Consider the following 24,641-nt stretch of genomic DNA (forward strand, 5'->3'; position numbering starts at 1 on the left):
TTTTACATCGAGTTAATAATTCGCTCAGTGTGCATTTCCAATCGTTTATTCTTTTTAATGAGTTCTGTGTATGAAATGTTTTATCTTGGATATAGCTTTATACTTGTTGCGCTCTGCACGCGTCATCTGCACGTCTTTTCACTTTCGACCTCTATGCCTTATCATAAAATTTTCTCATTATCTTTCCTTAAAAAAAACAAAAGAAATAACAGCAGAATGATCAATAGCCTCATTTAAGCTTTTCCGCCTTCTTTTCTTTTATATCGGCTATAGGGGGCCTACGTCATTTCTATGATGCAGCATATAATTTATTTATCATATTATATTTCAAAATAATGTAAATGTAGTATTGTTTAGTATTGAAACACACGTTGTTCTGAAACAGACCTGCAAAGAAAACGATAATTGCACCAACCGAAATGCAACAGACGAAAAATAGCAGATCGTGCTGCAGTGTCCATCTTCGTAATAGTTGCTGTTGGCGACGCCATTAGGAATAGGTAGTTAAACAGCTTGATATTACAACTGTTTTATGCAATATACTTAGACCCGTTGGAAATGTCATTGCTTAAAGCCGCGTGCGGATTACACAATTGGCCTATTTGATGCGTTCCAAATAAAACTCATGCATTTTGTTTTGTGACGCTGAATACCTTAGACATACTGCGCATGACAACATATATTAAAGGTATAGCAATGCTATCGCAGCCCAAATCGTTTTTCCTCGAAATGTTTAACTCTATTTTCGTATTTTTTTTCCCCTTCAGTTTATTCGCCATGATGACCAATATCATTAAATCCTGAATGTCAGAAAGTGATTCGTCTTACTTCGTCTTCCACACGGTTATAGAGCTTATCTGTTTGGCTGAAGCAAACACAAACTTAACGTTCTGTCGGATTGCTACGCGTTGGTTCTTCAATTTGTGTGCATATTGCGCAGTATTTATTGACAAGTTGTTTACCTCAGTAAGTAAAGATAAAATCGGAAATACGTTTCGTTTTCTCTTGTTTTCTTTTCACATTTGTTGGTTTCGTTTCCTATCTTTACTTTAGTCTTCGTTGCAATTGCATGAAATAGGATTGTGTTGTCCAAACCTCACCTGGATTACACATGCATCACAGGTGAAGTCATCGCCTTGAACTCTTGACAAACAAATGTTTGTTATCAGTGTCATCGTCTAGTCCACTCAGCCTACAAGTCCTGAACGGCTTTACGAACGTTTCCCATGCCATCTAGTGTTTGTCAGTGACGCCATGTTGACGCTAAACATTCTGGGATCGGGCAAAAATGGCGTTGTATCGACTAAAGTTACCTCATCACCGAAAAGAACAAACCATGCTTCAATGTTTAGTTTTTCAGCACTCGAATCACCCCCATTTAACCCCCAACGTATGGTGGGATATATCAAAAAGTAAAAGTATGTGAGGGGCAATAGGCGTGACCTATCAAAAATTCATTTTCCTACCGTGTCGTCAGGTAACTGAGGCCAGGTGGAAATTCTGCATCAGTTGCTGTGTGTTCGCACAGACTGTTGCTGACTCGCCCTTCTCCGTGGTAGTGACGTGAAAAATAATACCGTGTCATCTGTGCTCCTCACCATTACCTGCCTCGCCCTGCCTCGCCATCACGTCCAGCAATCTAAACAAGAAGACCAATTACTCCACTCTCGCTATATAGTCCAAGACAAATTTTACTTTGTCCAATTCTGTATGGCGAATCGCAAGCCCAATTGTTTAGCTGTTCTCGGCTAGGCTGTCTTTCGGTCGATTGGTAATATTCCGCACCAAATGATAACCATTTTCCAAAATTTAATTTAATTTTTGTTTTTCTGAATGCAGCAAGAGCATTCCATGAGGCATTCTGTGAGGCCCAAAACCAAATAGATGGGACAACGTATACTATGCGAGTTTGATATTGGATCTCTCTCGATTATGCCGTTTGCGATGCCGATCTTGTCAGTATTGAAACTATACAGATAATTGCCTTTGAACAACATTTAACATATAAAAGACGAGGCCTAGTGCAAAGATGTTGCTCTTGACAGAGTATACCTCGGCATTTTTAATTGTCATTACCATCGACATTTTTCCCCTCTTTTATCGTGGCCTCAGTTCTTCGGCAGCATCCCAGCGTTTCCGCTCCTACGACTCCATTGTTTGTCGAAAAATGTTTTACCCCTTCCCCCGTCGTCTTGGCTTGCGCCTCGCACCGAAATCAGGATGTTTTCCGGTTTGAATATGTCGTTGAATGACATTCTTCGAATGGCTTTGTTCGTGACCTAAAGCTAATTTGAGGGGGAAATGTTGAGATCATGTGCTATGGGCGGTCCGTTGTATCTTTTTGCGCCATCCGGTTTCAGGACCAGCTTTTCCAACGAGGCGACACACAATTCCAATCCAACGTAGTTACTGTAAAAATGGAGGACGGAGGGATGAAATGAGAGCGTTTTGCTTGTGAAAACCAGACAAAATAACTCGACACGAATTGTTCTCCCCTTTCACAGTATAGAGAATTTTGACAATGTTTCGATGATCCTTCAACCTCTCCATAACTTTTCTCTTCGTATTCTTTGACTTTCTCTCGTGAAACTCTTTTGACTGCACATTGGCGACCGTTCAACTCTCCTCGATAAACCCCGGCAGATTTCCCTATCAGATTCCCCAACAGTGCAGTGCGGTCGAACTGAATTTCCTCCAAAGTATTTAAACAGCACACAAACGAAAAAGGAAGTTTCGGAATGTGTTTAAATAGCTTAAGCCATCAGTGTCCAGTTTTCGAAGAGTGCTGTTGCCTTCTTCCAGTCCTTAGCAAACGGCCAACGCCTTTATGTTGTAGTCTTGGTAGTCTGTGTGCGTCTGTGTATTCTCCAGTGCCGTCTGGGTGGACTCGACATGAGAGAGGACGATGCGAGGCCACCTAGTGGTAGACTTTACAACATCTCCCCCTTTAACCATATACGAACAACAGCCCCCATACCGAACACAAATGAATGCAATCAAAATGTAAGACAAGTGTGAAAATAAACCAAAATGAATGAACAATGAGGATGTGAACGAAGACGAACGAACAATGATTAGGTGAGATGAAAATAAACGCATGAGCAATGAGCAGTGAACGATGAATAACGAAACGACAATGAACTGAAATGACATGAAGATAAATCGGACGGAAGGATGGACTGTCGACTTGCGTCGTTTACTGAGAGGGTGGTAGAGGTTTGATGTAGCGTCGGCCCGAGCGGGTAACACCAAGGGCGGCTACAGGAGCATGTTGACCACTGCTGGCCGAAGGGGGCAACCAAACCACCCGGTCACGAACGGGAATACGGGAAACAACTAAACGAGCGGGTGAGGCCGGTATCTCTCGAACAGGGCGGCTGGGCGCTTCAACAGAACGGCCCGGCGTAGACTCTTGTTGAGCAGACGACTGGAACACGGAAGACTGTCCAGACGGAGTATTGACACCAGCGACTGGACGGGCCGTGACTGGCGGTGACTGGACAGCCACTGCTGAACTTCCACTCTGCTGAACCAAAGCCGGCGGCTGAGTGGGTGGAACGACAACCGGGCCACGTGAAAATTCCGGACGTGAAGGTTGCATGGTCCGCTGAACGGCTGTCGGTCTGTTCGCGTTATCGACGTTGATTGCCCAGCGTGTACGACGAAACATACGCCCATCAGATAAGCGGACGATATAAGAGTGTGGTTCTGGGCACACCACATTTACGACACCAAGTTGCCACGTCCCTTTGATCAAGGCACGAACACGTTGTCCTACAGTCAACACAGACGACCGAACACTCACTGGGCGGGGTTGAACAAACGCCGCCGTTTGTTGTCGACGAGACAACTCTTGACGTACAAACGACGCCGGCACCAGCTTTGGCGATAAGGATGCGTCGAGAAAAGGCAGCACACCACGAAGATTACGTCCTTGAAGTAGCACGGACGGGGCCGGTAATGAGCCGGACACCGGGGTCGAACGAATTGCTGCCAGCGCCTCCCACAGGGACTTTCCTTCAGCAAACATCTTCAGTAAAGTACGTTTTACCGTTTGGATGTGTCGCTCAACCAGTCCGTTGGATTGGGCAAACTCGGGACTCGACGTCACTTGCTTGATGTTCAATGATGCACAATATTCACGGAACTCCGCACTGGAAAACTGAGTCCCGTTGTCAGACTCCAACTCCTCTGGCCGTCCAAAGTCACAGAAAAATCGTGACATCTCTTCGATGATGGCTGACGACGTTGTTGACTTAAGGGGAACGACACACGGCCATTTGCTGTACGCGTCCACCAGCAAAATATAGTTCACGCGCTCAAACTCGAACAAATCAGCAGACACTAGCTGAAAGGCGTAATCCGGAAGCCGGACGGGATGTAACGGCAGCTTAGGGTTTCGACCACGGTTTTCTTGGCAAACCGAACAACTGGCCACCATATTTTTTACTTGGTCCTCCCAACCGGGCCAGTACACTGCTGACTTCGCGCGTAACACAGACTTCGTTTCACCGAAATGACCGTCGTGTATACCCTCCATGGTCTCGCGACGAAGGGACATTGGAACCACCAAACGACTGCCACACAATAAAATGCCTTCCACCATTGACAATTCGCTCCGCACCGACCAATACGGTTTGACTGCAGCCGGACACTGAGCACGCTTCTCAGGCCATCCTTTTTGAATCACCGTTTTCAAAAGTTGCAGGGTTGGATCCAAGGCCGTGACTTCGGCATAACGCTTCCGTGTGGACACGGAAGTGACGAGACTATGAAGCACATGATGCACTTGGTCTTCACTATCCTGGGTGACGTCATCCGTGAACAAACGCGGCGAAGGTGCACGGCTCAAGGTGTCGGCGATGAAAAGCTCCTTGCCGGGCTTATATACAAGCCGAAAGTCGAACCTTTGCAGTTGAAGTCGCATCCGTTGGATCCTTGGGGAGCAAGTTGCTATCGGCTTTTCCAGCAGACCAACAAGCGGTTTGTGGTCCGTTTCAACTGTCACTTTTTGTCCATAAACATACTGCCGGAATCTCAGCAAACCAAACTGAACCGCCAACAGCTCCTTTTCTATTTGACAGTAACGTTTTTGAGTCTCAGTAAGCGATGTGGACGAAAAAGCCACCGGCTGGCCATCTTGCAATAAAACTGCACCAATACCGATGGGTGAAGCATCCACGGAGACCACCAACGGTTTGGAAACATCGAACAAACGTAAAACTGGCAACGAGGAAATGGCGGACTTGAGAGCATTCAATGCTTGTTCTTGTTGCGCGTCCCACACCCATGCCGCATCCTGCTTCAACATGTCACGAAGAGGTCGCGTTAGAACAGTCAAGTCTTTACAAAATTTGTCCAAGTACGTTACCATTCCAAGTAAGCGTATCAAGCCATTCTTGTCCGTAGGGGCCGGCATCTTCACAATAGCTTCCACTTTTTCTGGATCTAGCTTCAAAGATCCATTTCCGATCACATGGCCCAACCAGGGAAGATTCTGAACAAAGAATTGGCATTTCTTTAACTGCAACTTTAAATTCTTTTCTCTGCAACGTACCAGCACTCGGCGCAGATTACACTCCAGTTCTTCCATTGTTTCTCCCATCACCAAAAAGTCATCGAAGTAAATAAGCACTCCGTGTAAATCGCCGAACAGTTCCGACATGGCCTGAAGGTAAACTTCGGGAGCCGAGACGAGGCCAAACGGGAGCCGCAGGAAACGATATCTTCCTTTGGGTGTTGCCATGGTGCACAAATATGAAGAGCGGTCAGACAGAGGTATTTGGTAAAAACCCGATGCAGCGTCGAGGCTACAAAAATACCTTGCCTTACCAATCTTTCCAAACAGCTGTTCCACCGTCGGCACCATGAAGTGTTGCCGCTGTATAGCCTTGTTCAAGTCAGATGGATCAAGACAGATACGGACGTCTCCATCAGGTTTTCCAACCACCAGCATTCTGCTCACCCACTCCGTCGGTTCGACTACTGGAGCAATGATGTTGTCAGCAACCATCTGATCCAGTTTGTCGAACACCTTTTTCTCCAAACTAAACGGAACACGACCCGCCGCCGACACCACCGGATCCACATGATTAGGACCAGTTGCCAGGCGTATTTCATGTTCAATTGGAAGCTTTCCAATGCCGTTGAACACGTCTGCAAACTCTTTCACGATTGGCGGCTGTAGTTGTGGCGGCGACACGGTGATGGAATGAACGCGCTTGATGAGCTTCATTAACTTGCACGCCGGAAGCCCTAAGATGGCTGGTTGACCAGGTTCATTAACCACAACAAATCGAAGCACATAGGCTATTCCACGACGAACCACTTGTCCCTTGTACACGCCCAGAACATTCAGATAACCACCGTTTGCGCTGTAGTTTCTTACTCTTGGACCAGGTTCCAAAGGAGCACCATTCGGGCACACACTCGCATACAATTCATATGGCAACACATTACACGTAGCGCCCGAGTCAAGTTTAAAACGAATAGTTGCATTTCCATCAACCGCCATATCTTCATACCACTCGTCCACTTTTTCTTCTGTGCAGGTGAGTTGATGAGTGACGTAATCTTCTCCCAAGAACCCGTTGGCTCCTGTCAACTGGCCATCAAAACCTTCCTGTTCGACGGCGTGCAACTGCTGTTGCATAAAAGTTCCGCGTTGTGCAGGCCGCATTGTCGGTTGTCGGGTACCCGTCGGAGGTGCAGGTGGTGGCGCCATCTTGCGAGGGTGTGACGTACCTTGTTGAGATCCCCCATTCGGACACCTATTTGCATAATGGCCGACTTGTTGACACGAGAAGCACACCACCTTTGCTGCAGAACATTGATCTTTTCGATGACGTCTGCCACAACCCTGACAATTAACATACTGCTGCATGTTCCCGCCAGGTTGACTCGACTTGTTGTAAGAGCTCATGCCCTGCTTTCCTTTTGGCTGGTTGTCATGTAGGCGATGAACAGTAGACTCTCCTCGTGGCGCCATCTGGGTCAGTTTTGACGAAGCTGACTCACACGCGCGAACAATGTTGCAGGCCCCGGCCAACTTTAAGTCAGTTTCAAATAAAAGCTTTTCGCGCACATGTTCACTGGCCACGCCGAAAACAATCTGGTCTCGTAATACAGAGTCAATAACCGCGGGCGTACCAAAATTACACGACGACACCATACTGCGTAACTCCAGCAGCCACGTGTCGAAAGATTCGCCCGGTTGCTGGATACGACGATGAAAAAGAAAGCGATCGAACACCTCGCTTTTAAGGGGCTCAAAATACGTCGTAAACGCAGTCAACACTTCAGCAATCTTTTTGCATTTGCCGCTGTCAATGGTAACGTCTCATAAATCTTGACTCCCTCTCTTCCAAGCAGAGATAACAACACTCCAACCAAAATTTCTTCATCCGTCTCGTCCTTACGCGTGGCTTTAATATACCACTCGAACTGACGACGCCATTGCGCCCACTCCAAGGCCAAATTAGGCGCCGTGTACGCAAAAGAATCAGGGAACTTCAAGCCTTGGGCCATGGCTGCACAATTTCAAACGTCGGAAACACAAATAAACGATAACCAGGATACATACGCAACAGAAAATGTTGAAATCAACCACGTGAGAGGACGGATGCTCTCGATTGGCCTGGATACAGTTTTAGTTGGACCACGTGCGAGAACGGATACTCGAGACACAAACGGATAGCGTTGGCACGACAGAGACGTAATTACCACGAATCACCCCACAATCAGGGCTAGGGAACGACAACTACCAGTTCCAATTCAGTGTGAAAGCTCAAGAAACACACTACACGCGAGAAATTGAAAAATTACTCGAGCACTTCTGACACCATGTTGTAGTCTTGGTAGTCTGTGTGCGTCTGTGTATTCTCCAGTGCCGTCTGGGTGGACTCGACATGAGAGAGGACGATGCGAGGCCACCTAGTGGTAGACTTTACAACACTTTAGTTGATAACTCTTGATTACTATACTTTAATAACTGTTTCTCCTCTTGGCTTGGTTTCCCTCAAGCTCCTTTCCTTTGATAACGTTTCGCATTTTAGCGCCAGAGCGAGCGAACCATTTGCCAAACAGACAACTTTTTCTCCTCCTCCTTGTTCTTGTCGTATGTAGACACGTGAAATGAGAACAAAGAAGGCGGGGAAAACTAGAAAGGAGAAAGTGAGAAAACTTTCAGTGCCCCTATGTCCCAAAAGGCACTACTAAACAGCCCAACACATTCCCTAATTTAGTAAAAAAAAAAAAAAAAGACGCCATTGTCTTATTTCGAAGGGCTTGGCTTGTCCCCGTCCAATTGTCTTTCGATTCAAAAGCATTTCGAATTTCAGTGTGGATGACTTTGAAAAAATTGTTGATGGGTTGTTCATATAAGAGTTTCAACATGGAGTAGTCAACCCATTAAATCTTTGGCTCTATTTATTTTTATTTCTCTCTTTGGTGCTTTTGTATTGTTTCAAATTTCGCGTCTGGCAACGTATTAGTCGCTTGTTCGCGCCATCCACACCCACCTTATTGTCCCTGGTGGGGGTCGCATTTTCAAAAGTATCTCAACGAGCAACGACAGTGAATCAGTGATGTTAGAGCTTGTGCCTAACGAAGATGTTCATCTGTCCTCTTTGCTAGCCTGTGAAAGCTTTTCTTTTTCTTTGATGGAATAGAAGCAGGTTAGAACTTTATTTCACGCTACTAATTTGTGCATTTTCAATGTTGCCCACCTTTTATTTTGTTTGATCGCCAAGTTACGAAAGATGTACAAGTCGCACGGGGGTGAATTGGTGGTTTGAACTGTTCTGCCTCCTCCCCTCGAATCCCAATTTTAGTAGAGCAAGAAGCGCTAACTTTCCAGTTCTTTCTTTTCAAGTCTATCCTATTGAGGGACTAATCCTTTCTTTTTACCACTTTCCATAACCAATTAGATCTATCAGTTCAAAATCATTTTACAATCGCTGTTTGTATTATTTCATTTCCGTACTGTATAGTCGTATATTAGACCAAAAATGAGTCAAGGTTACTTACGTGATGACGTGCAGATTCCATTTTCTTCAATACGCTGGGCGAATACTCGGAACCAACAATAGGAGGGGTGTAACAATTCGTTATGAAATTATGATTTCAATTAATACGATTTCATCTTAGCTTCATGACAATGCATGGCAGTTGCCTCATTGATTATTCTAGTCTTTGAACGTTTGTCAAAAAATATGCGTTGATCTATTTCTAGAATTACCTACTCTGAATTGTCTCAAGGTCATGGAATAATTAATACAATCGGTTCATTTAACATCCATTCAATATATTCAGATTGTGACCGCGCAACTTAAATTTCAGCTTGAACACTTTTGCTAAAAAATGAGGAGCGATTTCCATTCGTCGTTGCCCTCTGAATGAATAAATTGCATTAAATTTCCTTTAAACGTGAGCTTGTTGAATTATTTTGGCCCTCGCCCTCCTGAATTTGACTTTGACAAATCTCAGTTCAAATGATGGCCATGTGGCTATGGCTGAAATCTTCTCTCTTGTGTCTGCATTTCTCGATTATTTTGGGCGTTTAATGTTTTCAATTTGTCTTCAGTGGTAGAAAAAGCCACGAGTAACTGTCACCGTTTCAAAAAGACTTCTCTGGTCTTGTCATAATTACCCTAATTAACAATGCGCACCCCATTACTCTCCTAATGTCTTGTTTTCAGCCAATATGGAAATTTTTAAACCATAATAGAAAATATTTTCCTGTGAATTATCCTTTGATATGTGATGTTTGATAGACTTGTTGCTATCACTGCTCTTTAGCGTGTGGTCCTTCATTTTGCAATATGCAAAGAAAAGGCGGTCTTTCGCCAACAAGTCGAGCAGCTTAATGCTTACTTTTGAAAATTCTTTTTATTTGTGAAGAAACCAAACATTTCCAATGATTATTGCAATGATACACAACGGAATAGTCGATAGGGAAGGATAAAGACAACTAGATCTTAGCTCTTGTAATTGTGAATGCAACTCATCTGGTTCCAAAGATTTCGTTCACGTTGTGGATAGCAAGATTTTTATTCCCCCGACTCAAATCAAGTGCACTCGATCCAGCATTGGTTTTAGCGTCCTTGTCGATACCGACTTTGATCAATTCTTGAATTGCCTCGACTAAGTGTTGACTGGAACTGTTTGAGCACAAAAGATGAAGTGCATTCCAACCCTTTTCCGTCTTTGCGTCCTTGTCGATGCCGAGTTTGATCAATTCTCGAATTGCCTCGATTAAGTGTTGACTGGAACTGTTTGAGCACAAAAAATGAAGTGTATTCCAGCCCTTGTTATCCTTTGCGTCCTTGTCGATGCCGAGTTTGATCAATTCTTGAATGGCCTCGATTAAGTGTGGACTGGAACTGTTAGCGCACAAAAGATGAAGTGCATTCCAACCCTTTTCCGTCTTTGCGTCCTTGTCGATGCCGAGTTTGATCAATTCTCGAATGGCCTCGATTAAGTGTTGACTGGAACTGTTTGAGCACAAAAAATGAAGTGCATTCCAGCCCTGGTTATCCTTTGCGTCCTTGTCGATGCCGAGTTTGATCAATTCTTGAACTGCCTCGACTAAGTGTGGACTGGAACTGTTTGAGCACAAAAATGAAGTGCATTCCAACCATCTTTCTCCTTTGCGTCCTTGTCGATGCCGAGTTTGATCAATTCTCGAATTGCCTTGATTAAGTGGGGACTGGAACTGTTTGAGCACAAAAGATGAAGTGCATTCCAACCATCTTTCTCCTTTGCGTCCTTGTCGATGCCGAGTTTCATCAATTCTTGAATGGCCTCGATTAAGTGTTGACTGGAACTGTTTGAGCACAAAAAATGAAGTGCATTCCAACCCTTTTCCGTCTTTGCGTCCTTGTCGATGCCGAGTTTGATCAATTCTTGAACTGCCTCGACTAAGTGTGGACTGGAACTGTTAGAGCACAAAAGATGAAGTGCATTCCAGCCCTGGTTATCCTTTGCGTCCTTGTCGATGCCGAGTTTGATCAATTCTTGAATGGCCTCGATTAAGTGTGGACTGGAACTGTTAGCGCACAAAAGATGAAGTGCATTCCAACCCTTTTCCGTCTTTGCGTCCTTGTCGATGCCGAGTTTGATCAATTCTCGAATTGCCTCGATTAAGTGTTGACTGGAACTGTTTGAGCACAAAAAATGAAGTGCATTCCAGCCCTTGTCATCCTTTGCGTCCTTGTCGAAGCCGAGTTTGATCAATTCTTGAATGGCCTCGATTAAGTGTTGACTGGAACTGTTTGAGCACAAAAGATGAAGTGCATTCCAACCCTTTTCCGTCTTTGCGTCCTTGTCGATGCCGAGTTTGATCAATTCTCGAATTGCCTCGATTAAGTGTTGACTGGAACTGTTTGAGCACAAAAAATGAAGTGTATTCCAGCCCTTGTTATCCTTTGCGTCCTTGTCGATGCCGAGTTTGATCAATTCTTGAATGGCCTCGATTAAGTGTGGACTGGAACTGTTAGCGCACAAAAGATGAAGTGCATTCCAACCCTTTTCCGTCTTTGCGTCCTTGTCGATGCCGAGTTTGATCAATTCTCGAATGGCCTCGATTAAGTGTTGACTGGAACTGTTTGAGCACAAAAAATGAAGTGCATTCCAGCCCTTGTCATCCTTTGCGTCCTTGTCGAAGCCGAGTTTGATCAATTCTTGAATGGCCTCGATTAAGTGTTGACTGGAACTGTTTGAGCACAAAAGATGAAGTGCATTCCAACCCTTTTCCGTCTTTGCGTCCTTGTTGATACCAAAATCGATCAAAACTTTAATTGCCTCGATTAAGTGTGGACTGGAATTGTGTTGACACAAAAGATGAAACGCATTGAATCCAAATTGGTTCTTTGCATTCACGTCGATTCCAAAGCGAATCAAGTTTTGGATTTCTCTTGTTAAATCCGACCGAGGTTCACGACTTGCACATAGCTGACGCAATTGTTCCTCTCTTTCTGCAAGCTGAATCGAATAAAGGGACATTCATGCAGATGATTGCTTGACTTGCATAAATTTTATAATACCTTGTCCTCGATAGATTTCAGTTGTTCGACTACTTCTGCCGATGTCATCCTTTTGCTAGGATCATTTTCAAACATTTTCTGAAGTAGGTTATTCTGATAAATTTCGAGTAATTCACCGTCAATTTCTGGTAGCAAGAAATAAAATTTTAATTAACAGAGCAACAATGTTTTGCAAATATATTGGGAATTACTCTTCAAGTTGATCGGTTGCTTTGCAATTACGTTGTCGTAAATTTCTCTTTCACTGGAACCATAGACATGTTCTCCTTTCAAGAAAAGAAACCCAAAGACAAGGCCTAGGGCAAATACATCGCTCTTGACTGTTCTCTTTTTTTTGCCTCTTCTGCCTCTTTTATGTTATTGCTTATCTCCAGCACCTCGGGGGCGTACCAATTTTTGGTTCCTCTTACTCCAGACCACGAGTGATATCCACGTTCATCTACGGATTTGGACAATCCAAAATCAGCCCATTTGATTGTTACCTCATTGCTTCGGCTGGCAGGTGTCTTTGAAATGAGCACGTTTTGCGGTTTTATGTCTCTGTGGATTATTTGCTTCGAATGGATGTGTTTGAGCCCCGAAGCTAACTGAAGAAAAACGTGAATATAACGTGGCATTGGTCCGTTGTATTTCTTTGGGTGATTCGGCTCCAGGAAGAGCTGATCTAAAGAGGCGTCGCATAATTCCAATACATACATCCTGCAACGTGCCAAAGTAACTGATGTAATTTTACTTTTTAAAAATAAGGCGTAATCATTTCACCTAAAGTCGTCATTACTGTCACAGTGAAGAAGTTTGACGACGTTTGGATGATCTAACGCTCGCAAAGCTTCTTCTTCTTTTTCGTTGACGAAACGTAGTTCAACTCTTTTTACTGCGACTTCACGGCCTCCATACTTTCCTTTAAGCACATGACCAAAGCCACCTTGCCCTAAGAAAGCTTTACGGTCGATCAAAATTTCCATTTTCTTCTTATTTTTTATATCCAAGTAGTAAAATATATTCCATCCGTAGTCGTCTTCTTCCCACAGATCAATTACAGAATTCCCCAGACAAGAACTTGTGCGAGCTTCGGTTGAAAAATGCAATTTGCCACTGGACAACACTCACCTGCAACCCGAAATTGGTTTGAATTTATCAGGCAGTTTATCTGTCTCTAAAGCATTAAATATAACTTTCGAGTCCACTTTAGATAATGATGTTGTTATCGTGTCGTCTACCTGTTGATCCGAGTAAAATGTCAGTCAAGTATTTTTTTACTTACTTCTTACAATGTCTTTAGATCATTTTAACGACATTTTTGCTTCTTGACTTGTTAAATGATTTTACATCGAACTCATTATTGGCTCAGTGCACCTTTCCATTCGTGTCTTTTAATGGTTTCTGCGTGTATTAAGACGTTTTATCACAGAGCTTTATATACTTATTGCGCTCTGCACTTCCATTTTCTTTCGACATGCTTGTATACCATTATCACGTTATTTTCTTATTATCTTTCCTTAAAAAATGAAATTGCATCAGAATGATCAAAGGCCTTATTTAAACTTGTTCGCCTTTTCTTTTGATATAAATATATAGGCTACTGTTAATATAGCCTACGTCCTTTTTATAATGAACATATAGTGTATTTGTGTATATTAGATTTAAAAATAATGTAAATATAGTAATGCTTAGTATTGAAAGGCATGTTATTCTGAAACAAACCTGTAAAGAAAACGATAATTGCACCAACTTAAATACATCAGGCGAAAAATAGCAGATCTTGCTGCTTTGTGTTCATCCTGATGGAATTTTAAAGCTGCTGTTAACGACGCAAATTGGGAGGTGAAACAAGCATCAAACAACTTGAAATCACAACTGTTTTATGTGAACCCTTTGGAAATGTCGGTGCTTAAAGCCGAGTGCGAATTACACCATCGGCTTGAAACAAGTAAACCTCAGTTCGCTACAACCTTTTGATACGGTTCAAATAAAACTAATGCATTTTGTTTTGCGGCTCTGAATACCTTAGTCACATCTGTTGAAGATGGAGGACAACTAACGCGGCCAGTTTAATCCAATAACATGTCATTTAAAGCGAAGGATCGGTGAAGTTGCTAATAATAAGAACGTTATTTTTGCAAACGACATTCAGTTCTATTATTTGGCCGCATTCGAATGGAGTGCAAACTGCGCTTGACGACGGTCAGGTAGGCCTACAGCATCATTGCTATCCCAATCTAAATCGTTTGCCCTCTAAATGCTTCGCTCTATTTTTGTTTTGTTTTGTTTTTGTTTAAATTTATTCGCCATAATGACCTATATCACTATACATCTTGATTGTCAGTAAGTACTTCGTCTTACTTTGACCACCTCGCGGCTGGAGTTTATGCGTTTGGCTGAAGCAAAAACAAAAGTATAACCGTCGGATTGCGCCGCGTTGGTTCTTCAATTTGTGTGCATACTATTTCTGTACAGTATATTTATTGACAAGTTGCTTACCTCATCAGCAAGTAAAAATGAAATGGGAACTACGTTTCGTTTTCCCTTGTTTGTTTTTTCACATTTGTTTACTTCGTTTCTTATCTTTACTTTAGCCTTCGTTGCAAGATATACTTGGACGGTTCTGCCAGTTGTTTCGCACCCAATTGTGTCAGTTATCTTTGCATATAATGTTGCCTTTGTGAGACTGCTCCCTGTCTATTGCGCCAGAATTTTTTTGTTTTTGTTTTTACCTCCTCAATGTTAATATAGCCCAAATATATTTAAAATAAATGCAATCGAGGGTTATTTGTTCCGATCAGTAAGCCAAGACTTACAATGTTTGTATCATTGTCCTCTGCAAGTCCACTCGGCTTATACTGGACAGCAATCCGATTAACATTAATAATTCATTTTAAATTGATTCCCAGGCCATCTAGTGTTTGTCGGAGACGCTATACATTCTGGGTTCGGTCGAAAACGACGTTGCATTGACTAAAGTTACCTGAGCCACCGAAAAGAATAAAAAAACACACCATGCCTCAATCTTTAATTCTTCAGCACCCGAACCACCCCCATTTAACCCCGAACGTATGGTGAGATATCAAAAGCTCATTTTCCTAACGACGCAAGTCTACCACGTCGCACGTAGGCCTAACTGAGGCCAGGTGGAAATTCTGAATCAGTTGCTGTGTGACGCTTCCAGAACCGGACAGCTTGGCTGTCTGTGACTTGTTTCCTCAGTGCCGGAATAGAATTGAACATACGCCGCTGCATGTGGTCGACTGTTGCTGACTCGCCCTTCTCCGTGGTAGTGACGTGGAAAATAATACCGTGTCATCTGTGCTCCTCCCCATTACCTGCCTCGACCTGCATCGCCATCACGTCCAGCAATCTATACAAGAAGACCAATTACTCCACTCTCACTATAGTCTAAGCCAAATTTTACTTTGTCAGATTCTGTATGGCGAATCGCAAGACCAATTGTTTAGCTGTTCTCGGCTAGGCTGTCTTTCGGTCGATTGGTAATATTCCGCACCAAATGATAACCTTTTTCCAAACTTTAATGGAATTTTTGTTTTTCTGAATGCAGCAAGAGCATTCCATGAGGCATTCTGTGAGGCCCAAAACCAAATAGATGGGACAACGTATACTATGCGAGTTTGATATTGGATCTCTCTCGATTATGCTGTTTGCGATGCCGATCTTGTCAGTATTGAAACTATACAGATAATTGCCTTTCAACAACATTTAACATATTCAAAGACGAGGCCTAGTGCAAAGATGTCGCTCTTGACAGAGTGTACCTCGGCATTTTTTATTGTCATTACCATCGACATTTTCCCCCTCTTTTATCGTGGCCTTAGTTCTTCGGCAGCTTCCCAGCGTTTCCGTTCCTACGACTCCATTGTTGGTCGAAAAATGTTTTACTCCTTCCCCCGTCGTCTTGGCCGGCGCCTCGCATCGAAATCAGGATGTTTTCCGGTTTGAATGTGTCGATGAATGACATTCTTTGAATGGCTTTGTTCGTGACCTAAAGCTAATTTGAGGGGGAAATGTTGAGATCATGTGCTATGGGCGGTCCGTTGTATCTTTTTGCGCCATCCGGTTTCACGACCAGCTTTTCCGACGAGGCGACACACAATTCCAATCCAACGTAGTTACTGTAAAAACGGATGACGGGGGATGAAATGAGAGCGTTTTGCTTGTGAAAACAAGACAAAATAACTACACGAATTGTTCTCCCCTTTCACAGTAGGCCTATAGAGAAGTTTGACAATGTTTCGATGATCCTTCAACCTCTCCATAACTTTTCTCTTCATATTCTTTGACTTTCTCTCGTGAAACTCTTTTGACTGCACATTGGCGACCGTTCAACTCTCCTCGATAAACGCCGGCAAATTTCCCTATTCCCAACAGTGCTGTGCGGTCGAAAGTGAATTTCCTTCAAAGTATTTAAACAGCACACGAACGAAAAAGGAAGTTTCGGAATGTGATTAAATAGCTTAAGCCATCAGTGTCCAGTTTTCGAAAAGTGCTGTTGCGTTTACCTTCTTCCAGTCCTTAGCAAACGGCCAACGCCTTTAGTTGATAACTCTCCTGATTACTATACTTTAATAACTGTTTCTCCTCTCGGCTTGGTTTCCCTCAAGCTCCTTTCCTTTGATAACGTTTCGCATTTTAGCGCCAGAGGGCGCGAACCATTTGCCAAACAGACACTTTTTCTCCTCCTCCTTGTTCTTGTCGTGTGTAGACATGTGAAATGAGAACAAAGAAGGCGGGGAAAACTAGAAAGGAGAAAGTGAGAAAACTGTCAGTGCCCCTACGTCCCAAAAAGGCACTACTAAACAGCCCACTACATTCCCTAATAGGCCACAAAAAAAAAAGACGCCATTGTCTTATTTCGAAGGGCTCGGCTTGTTCCAGTCTAAATGTCTTTCGATACCAAAGCATGTCGAATTTCAGTGCGGATGACGTTGAAAAATTGTTGATGGGTTGTTCATATAAGAGTTTCAACACGGAGTAGTCAACCCATTAAATCTATGGCTCTATTTATTTTTATTTTTCTCTTTGATGCTTTTGTATTGTTTCCAATTTTGCGTCTGGCAACGTAGTCGCTTGTTCGCGCCATCCACCCCCGCCCTGTTGTCCCTGGTGGGGGATCGCATTTACAAAAGTATCTCAACGACAGTGAATCAGTGATGTTAGAGCTTGTGCCTAACGAAGATGTTCATCTGTCCTCTTTGCTAGCCTGTGAAAGCTTTTCTTTTTCTTTGATGGAATAGAAGCAGGTTAGAACTTTATTTCACGCTACTAATTTGTGCATTTTCAATGTTGCCCACCTTTTATTTTGTTTGATCGCCAAGTTACGAAAGATGTACAAGTCGCACGGGGGTGAATTGGTGGTTTGAACTGTTCTGCCTCCTCCCCTCGAATCCCAATTTTAGTAGAGCAAGAAGCGCTAACTTTCCAGTTCTTTCTTTTCAAGTCTATCCTATTGAGGGACTAATCCTTTCTTTTTACCACTTTCCATAACCAATTAGATCTATCAGTTCAAAATCATTTTACAATCGCTGTTTGTATTATTTCATTTCCGTACTGTATAGTCGTATATTAGACCAAAAATGAGTCAAGGTTACTTACGTGATGACGTGCAGATTCCATTTTCTTCAATACGCTGGGCGAATACTCGGAACCAACAATAGGAGGGGTGTAACAATTCGTTATGAAATTATGATTTCAATTAATACGATTTCATCTTAGCTTCATGACAATGCATGGCAGTTGCCTCATTGATTATTCTAGTCTTTGAACGTTTGTCAAAAAATATGCGTTGATCTATTTCTAGAATTACCTACTCTGAATTGTCTCAAGGTCATAGAATAATTAATACAATCGGTTCATTTAACATCCATTCAATATATTCAGATTGTGACCGCGCAACTTAAATTTCAGCTTGAACACTTTTGCTAAAAAATGAGGAGCGATTTCCATTCGTCGTTGCCCTCTGAATGAATAAATTGCATTAAATTTCCTTTAAACGTGAGCTTGTTGAATTATTTTGGCCCTCGCCCTCCTGAATTTGACTTTGACAAATCTCAGTTCAAATGATGGCCATGTGGCTATGGCTGAAATCTTCTCTCTTGTGTCTGCATTTCTCGATTATTTTGGGCGTTTAATGTTTTCAATTTGTCTTCAGTGGTAGAAAAAGCCACGAGTAACTGTCACCGTTTCAAAAAGACTTCTTTGGTCTTGTCATAATTACCCTAATTAACAATGCGCAACCATTACTCTCTTAATGTCTTTTGTTTTCAGCCAATATGGAAATTTTTAAACTATAAAAGAAAATATTTTCCTGTGAATTATCCTTTGATATGTGATGTTTGATAGACTTGTTGCTATCACTGCTCTTTAGCGTGTGGTACTTCATTTTGCAATATGCAAAGAAAAGGCGGTCTTTCGCCAACAAGTCGATTAGCTTAATGCTTACTTTTGAAATTTATTTTTATTTTTGAAGAAACCAAACATTTCCAATGATTATTGCAATGATACACAACGGAATAGTCGATAAGGAAGGATAAAGACAACTAGATCTTAGCTCTTGTAATTGTGAATGCAACTCATCTGGTTCCAAAGATTTCGTTCACGTTGTGGATAGCAAGATTTTTATTCCCCCGACTCAAATCAAGTGCACTCGATCCAGCATTGGTTTTAGCGTCCTTGTCGATGCCGAGTTTGATCAATTCTTGAATTGCCTCGATTAAGTGTGGACTGGAACTGTTAGCGCACAACAGATGAAGTGCATTCCCACCGTTGTTATCCTTTGCGTCCTTGTCGATGCCGAGTTTGATCAATTCTTGAACTGCCTCGACTAAGTGTTGACTTGAACTGTTAGCGCACAAAAGATGAAGTGCATTCCAACCCTTTTCCGTCTTTGCGTCCTTGTCGATGCCGAGTTTGATCAATTCTCGAATTGCCTCGATTAAGTGTTGACTGGAACTGTTTGAGCACAAAAGATGAAGTGCATTCCCGCCGTTGTTGTCCTTTGCGTCCTTGTCGATGCCGAGTTTGATCAATTCTTGAACTGCCTCGACTAAGTGTGGACTGGAACTCTTAGCGCACAGAAAATGAAGTACATTCCCGCCGTTGTTCGCCTTTGCGTCCTTGTCGATTCCGAGTTTGATCAATTCTTGAACTGCCTCGACTAACTGTGGACTGGAACTGTTTGAGCACAAAAAATGAAGTGCATTCCAACCCTTTTCCGTCTTTGCGTCCTTGTCGATGCCGAGTTTGATCAATTCTTGAATAGCCTCGACTAAGTGTGGACTGGAACTGTTTGAGCACAAAAAATGAAGTGCATTCCAGCCCTTGTTATCCTTTGCGTCCTTGTCGATGCCGAGTTTGATCAATTCTTGAACTGCCTCGACTAAGTGTGGACTGGAACTGTTTGAGCACAAAAAATGAAGTGCATTCCAACCATCTTCCTCCTTTGCGTCCTTGTCGATGCCGAGTTTGATCAATTCTTGAATTGCCTCGACTAAGTGTGGACTGGAACTGTTTGAGCACAAAAGATGAAGTGCATTCACGCCGTTGTTGTCCTTTGCGTCCTTGTCGATGCCGAGTTTGATCAATTCTTGAATAGCCTCGACTAAGTGTGGACTGGAACTCTTAGCGCACAGAAAATGAAGTGCATTCCCGCCGTTGTTCGCCTTTGCGTCCTTGTCGATTCCGAGTTTGATCAATTCTCGAATTGCCTCGATTAAGTGTTGACTGGAACTGTTTGAGCACAAAAAATGAAGTGTATTCCAGCCCTTGTTATCCTTTGCGTCCTTGTCGATGCCGAGTTTGATCAATTCTTGAATGGCCTCGATTAAGTGTGGACTGGAACTGTTAGCGCACAAAAGATGAAGTGCATTCCAACCCTTTTCCGTCTTTGCGTCCTTGTCGATGCCGAGTTTGATCAATTCTCGAATGGCCTCGATTAAGTGTTGACTGGAACTGTTTGAGCACAAAAAATGAAGTGCATTCCAGCCCTTGTCATCCTTTGCGTCCTTGTCGAAGCCGAGTTTGATCAATTCTTGAATGGCCTCGATTAAGTGTTGACTGGAACTGTTTGAGCACAAAAGATGAAGTGCATTCCAACCCTTTTCCGTCTTTGCGTCCTTGTTGATACCAAAATCGATCAAAACTTTAATTGCCTCGATTAAGTGTCGACCGGAATTGTGTTGACACAAAAGATGAAACGCATTGAATCCAAATTGGTTCTTCGCATTCACGTCGATTCCAAAGCGAATCAAGTTTTGGATTTCTCTTGTTAAATCCGACCGAGGTTCACGACTTGCACATAGCTGACGCAATTGTTCCTCTTTTTCTGCAAGCTGAATCGAATAAAGTGACATTCATGCAGATTGCTTGACTTGCATAAAATTGATAATACCTTCTTTTCGATAGATTTTAGTTGTTGAACTACTTCTGTCGATGTCATCCTTTTGCCAGGTTCATCCTCCAACATTTTTTGAAGTAGGTTATGCTCATAAATTTCGAGTAATTCACCGTCAATTTCTAGTAAACAGCAATTAACTCTTTAAGTAACCGATCGAAAATGTTAAAATGTTACGGAAGTAGCTAATATTTGGAATTACCTTTCATGTTGATCGGTTTTTTTCAATTACGTTGTCTCGAATTTCGTTTTCATTTAAACCATAGACATGTTGTCCCTTCAAGAAAAGAAAACTGAACACAAGGCCTTGGGCAAATACATCGCTCTTAACTGATCCTTTAACCTCTTTTGCCTCTTTTGGGGTTAAACTTATCTTCAGCACCTCGGGGGCGTACCAAGTTCTGGTTCCTCTTACTTCAGACCACGAGTGATATCCTTCTTCATCTACGGATTTGGACAGTCCAAAATCAGCCCATTTGATTGTTACCTCATTTCTTTGGCTTGAAGATGTCTTCGAAATAAGCACGTTTTGCGGTTTTATATCTCTGTGGATTAATTGCTTCGAATGGATGTGTTCGAGCCCTAAAGCTAACTGAAGAAAAACTTGAATATAACGTGGCATAGGTCCGTCATATTTCTTTGGGTCATGCGGCTCCAGGAAGAGCTGATCTAAAGAGGCGTCGCATAATTCCAATACATACATCCTGCAACGTGCCAAAGTAACTGATGTAATTTCACTTTTTGAAAATAAGACAAAATAATTTCACCTAAAGTCTTCATCACCGTCACAGTGAAGAAGTTTGACGACGTTTGGATGATGTAACGCTAGTAAAGCTTTTTCTTCTTTTTCGTTGACGAGATATAGTTGAACTCTTTTTACTGCGACTTCACGGCCTCCATAATTTCCTTTAAGCACACAACCAAAGCGACCTCGCCCTAAGACAGCGCTACGGTCGAACCAAATTTCCATTTTCTTCTTATTTTTGATATCCAAGTAGTAAAATATATTCCATCCGTAGTCGTCTTTCTCCAACAGATCAATTCCAGAATCCCCCAAGATTGTAATTACGCTATTCAAGTCTGATTTTGAATTGTATCGAGTCAAATAATGGAGTGCATTTGATCCATCTTTTGTCTTCGCTTTCGGATCGATTCCCAGTTTAATTAAATTCTTAATTGCGTCGATTATGATTCCGCTTGAATTGTATCGACACACGTAATGTAGGGCATTCAACCCATTGTAATCTCTTGCATTCACGTCGATTCCGCTTTGGATTACGAGGTTAATTGCTGCAATTAATTCATAACGTGAATAGTACCGACACAGAAGATGGAGTGCATTACTTCCATCATTGTCCTTTACGTTAATGTTGATTCCAAAGGGAATAAAGTTTTTAATTTTTTCTGATAAATCAAATCGAGAATCACGAGCACATAACTGAAGCAATTCTTTTTCTTTTCCAGAAATCTAAATTGCATAAATTTGGTTTAGATGATTACTTGACTTGCATAAAATCAATCAATACCTTATCCTTGATGGTTTTTAGTTGATTAACAACTGCTGTCGATGTCATCCTTTTATTGGGGTCGTTTTCCAAAATTCTTTTAAAAATCTCATCCTCGTAACAGTCCTTTAATATGCGATTCATTTCTATTATAAAGCAACGAATTCTTTATTTACAGAAAAGGCATTATTGAAGTCGTTAAATAGGAAATTACTTTGCATGTTGATGGGATTTCCGTTCGTTATGTTTTCGGTTATTTCGTCTTCATTTTCCATGGTACCGTAAAGATGTTCCCCATTCAAGAACAAACTACCGAAAATGAGTCCTTGTGCAAAGATGTCGCTTTTGACGGTCCCCTGATACTTGTTTCCGTGCAAGTTGCCACCCAATTTCAGCAACAGCAACTCTGGGGCTAACCATGCATTGTTTCCTCCCACTTGACTTGTTATCTTTGCTCGTTTACTGGCGTATCTGGTCAGTCCAGAGTTTGCCCATTTGAGTGTTATCTCATCTTGGCCAGCAGATCCCGCCGAAATCAGAACATTTTCTGGTTTAATGTTTGCATGGACTAAATTCCTTGAATGGATGTATTCGAGACCTGAAGCTAACTGAAGCGAAATATCAATATGGTGTGGCATAGGTCCATTATATTTTCGAGTGTCATCCGCCTTCAAAAACAGCTGATCTAACGAGGCGCCACACCATTCGAATGCATAGTACCTTTTAAATGGCAAGAAAAAAAAAATCATTATTGCCATCACATTGCTGTTTAAAACAAGACAAAATATTTTCTTACCTAAAGTTGTTGTCATTTCCACATTGAAGAAGTCTGACGACATTCGGATGCTCTAACTGCTGTAGACTTTCAAACTCGTTGCCAGATGATTGATCCGTGCCTTTGGTCAACTCGATTCTTTTTATTGCTACTCTCTGACCATTAAATGTGCCACTTTGCACTGAATCAGAGCCACCTTTCCCGAAAAAATCTTGGCGATCGAACTGAATGCCGTTGATATTTCCAGTAAAACTTGAGGAAACAGGCGAAGACATTTTCAGTTAAGTTGCACCTAGCGGATATCAAAATAAGGAATTTGGCAAACTGCTGTGTGGAAAATAGGATTTGACACATAACAACCCTGACTTCAAAGTTGAATCACTTTGAGTTTATCTGTAAAGCATCAAATAAATTCAAAGTCTAATACAGATAACATATTACCGTCTTCTGGTGATCCGTGTGCAATGGCAGTGACGTATTTTCTTGAAGTTTTGCCAAATTCTTTTTTTAGTAGGTCGAATTCGAGGACACGCACAACTTGAGAAATAGAACGAGTTACAACACGACCATATTCGACAGTGACCAAATAAGGAATAACTGTGCAATTTTCTTATCTAATTATTTTGTTTATGAAGGAAGATTCTTTACTTTGGCTATACTTTCCGTTCAATGTTCCTAGATGAAAAACGAAAAAATAATGCCAATTGAGGCCACAATTCACTTTTTGAAATGTTTTTTTTTTTCTTCCAATCGCTGTGTAAAATGGTGAACGCGATGATAACAACTCGAATGTCTGTGAGCTGAGCCACAACTGGAATTTATTTTCGGGGAGCGGAGTATATTCGTCTCTCAGTTATTTTTCCTCTAGCTCCTCCCATTTTTTAACATTTTGCATTCTAGCGCCAGAGGCAACAGTGTATATTATTTCAAATGGACTTCGACCGTCTTCTTTTTCTCCTTCTCCTTTATTCGTGTTTTCATTAGTTTTTTGTGTACGAATATCAGAGAAGGGAAAACTTTGGAAGGAGAAACAAGAAAGAAAAAGAAATAAAGACACATGCGAAAAAGCCATAAAGGCTCGGCCCGTTCGCCGTGAAATCGGGGACACCGAAAAGAGGACGACCGGGAACACTCGGTTGCCAAACGCTACGTTCAAATATTCGATAAAAAGGTATCACGCGTTGGCATTTTGTCTAATGCCTTACGTAAAAAACAAACAAAAATCCATGTCACCAAGTTATGACTCTAGTTATCTTTAAATGTTTTGGTTAGTTTTCTCTCTCACGACCGTATAGACTACTTCGATGGTGAAATGTCAATTTCATTTTTCTTCTATACCGTGTCTAACATGCGGTTTACTACTTTCCTAGAAAATGCGTGAGTCATTTCCTTTTTAAAATATACGTTGAAAGTGGGTTAGGTTTTACGATATCTCCAAGCAGGAAACGTTAGCTTGTGTTGTCATTCCTATATACAAAGCTATTTCCGTTCTGTTTTTTTTTATTTTTTTTGCGTCTTACATATGTGTTGCAACAAAGAGGGCTCTTGATTTCTCGTCGTCTGCATTGTACAAAAGGTCTATCGTCGAGGGAAAAAGAAAACACAATAGACAATTTGTAGATGGTTAGAACGGTTTTGCTGCATTATTAACCAGCCATATTACATTGGCTGTTTTTTTATGTAGACTGCCATACAGTGTAGAACAAAGAAATCCCCTTCCTTACCGTAATTTGGGTGGCCTGCTATCACCGGCGATACTATCGTTCAGTACGCAGTAAATCCTTCACTCTGACTTTACCCGTCTTAGTCGCAAGATGGCGTTAGAAAGGAATCATCAACCAAAAAAGCAAACTATTTTTTACATCGTTCTAATCTGAGGATAGGTCTGGCCCCGAAACTTCAATCAATCAATCATT

The 24,641-nt window shown here is 42.1% G+C and overlaps 2 protein-coding genes and 1 long non-coding RNA gene across 8 annotated transcripts; 1 reads left to right on the top strand and 2 right to left on the bottom strand.

Moving 5' to 3' along the window:
- The first annotated feature begins 105 nt into the window (after positions 1–105).
- Positions 106–3,039, top strand: LOC123467146. Of its 3 annotated transcripts, none has more exons than XR_006641646.1 (6): positions 106–500; positions 575–688; positions 768–966; positions 1,054–1,418; positions 1,478–1,771; positions 1,840–3,039. It is a non-coding gene; the product is annotated as an uncharacterized LOC123467146 (long non-coding RNA). The 3 variants fall into 3 exon arrangements; XR_006641647.1 differs by having other exon boundaries at positions 1,054–1,390; XR_006641645.1 differs by having other exon boundaries at positions 1,054–1,771.
- Positions 2,843–7,306, bottom strand: LOC123467137 (uncharacterized protein K02A2.6-like). Of its 4 annotated transcripts, none has more exons than XM_045167183.1 (3): positions 5,833–7,306; positions 5,372–5,730; positions 2,843–5,299 (listed from the first exon to the last, which is right to left on the bottom strand). In XM_045167183.1, the coding sequence occupies exons 1-3, from the start codon at positions 7,169–7,171 to the stop codon at positions 3,197–3,199; spliced, it is 3,801 nt and encodes a 1,266-aa protein (XP_045023118.1). In that variant the 5' UTR covers positions 7,172–7,306; the 3' UTR covers positions 2,843–3,196. The 4 variants fall into 4 exon arrangements, with proteins under 4 accessions (XP_045023118.1, XP_045023116.1, XP_045023117.1 ...); XM_045167181.1 differs by having other exon boundaries at positions 5,372–5,497; positions 5,558–7,306; XM_045167182.1 differs by having other exon boundaries at positions 2,843–5,073; positions 5,164–5,299; positions 5,372–7,306.
- LOC123467156 lies at positions 7,291–24,576 on the bottom strand. The gene is made up of 12 exons (XM_045167201.1): positions 24,450–24,576; positions 23,374–24,303; positions 23,167–23,262; positions 22,747–23,017; positions 22,165–22,670; positions 21,972–22,096; positions 21,213–21,913; positions 20,765–21,149; positions 12,236–12,353; positions 12,045–12,169; positions 11,637–11,982; positions 7,291–7,529 (listed from the first exon to the last, which is right to left on the bottom strand). Exons 4-12 carry the CDS (start codon positions 22,998–23,000, stop codon positions 7,291–7,293), a joined length of 2,799 nt encoding a protein of 932 aa, XP_045023136.1. The 5' UTR covers positions 23,001–23,017; positions 23,167–23,262; positions 23,374–24,303; positions 24,450–24,576.
- Between the last annotated feature and the right edge of the window lie 65 nt (positions 24,577–24,641).

The sequence above is a fragment of the Daphnia magna genome, unplaced genomic scaffold (assembly GCF_020631705.1).
Source record: "Daphnia magna isolate NIES unplaced genomic scaffold, ASM2063170v1.1 Dm_contigs152, whole genome shotgun sequence".
Lineage (NCBI taxonomy): Eukaryota > Metazoa > Arthropoda > Branchiopoda > Diplostraca > Daphniidae > Daphnia > Daphnia magna.

Bases quoted from the DNA above. Each gene is read 5' to 3' on its own strand.
- LOC123467137 (XM_045167180.1), bottom strand. From the start codon at position 7,171: ATGGTGTCGTCGTGTAATTTTGGTACGCCCGCGGTTATTGACTCTGTA. The intron at 5,300-5,371 runs GTAACGTACTTG...ATGTTGAAGCAG, and splicing joins TGATACGCTTACTTGGAATG to GATGCGGCATGGGTGTGGGA.
- LOC123467156 (XM_045167201.1), bottom strand. From the start codon at position 23,000: ATGTCTTCGCCTGTTTCCTCAAGTTTTACTGGAAATATCAACGGCATT. The intron at 21,150-21,212 runs GTGAAATTATTT...GGCACGTTGCAG, and splicing joins GACGGTGATGAAGACTTTAG to GATGTATGTATTGGAATTAT. The intron at 7,530-11,636 runs GCTGGAATGCAC...GAAATTGTGCAG, and splicing joins GGACGCAAAGGATGACAAGG to CCATGGCCCAAGGCTTGAAG.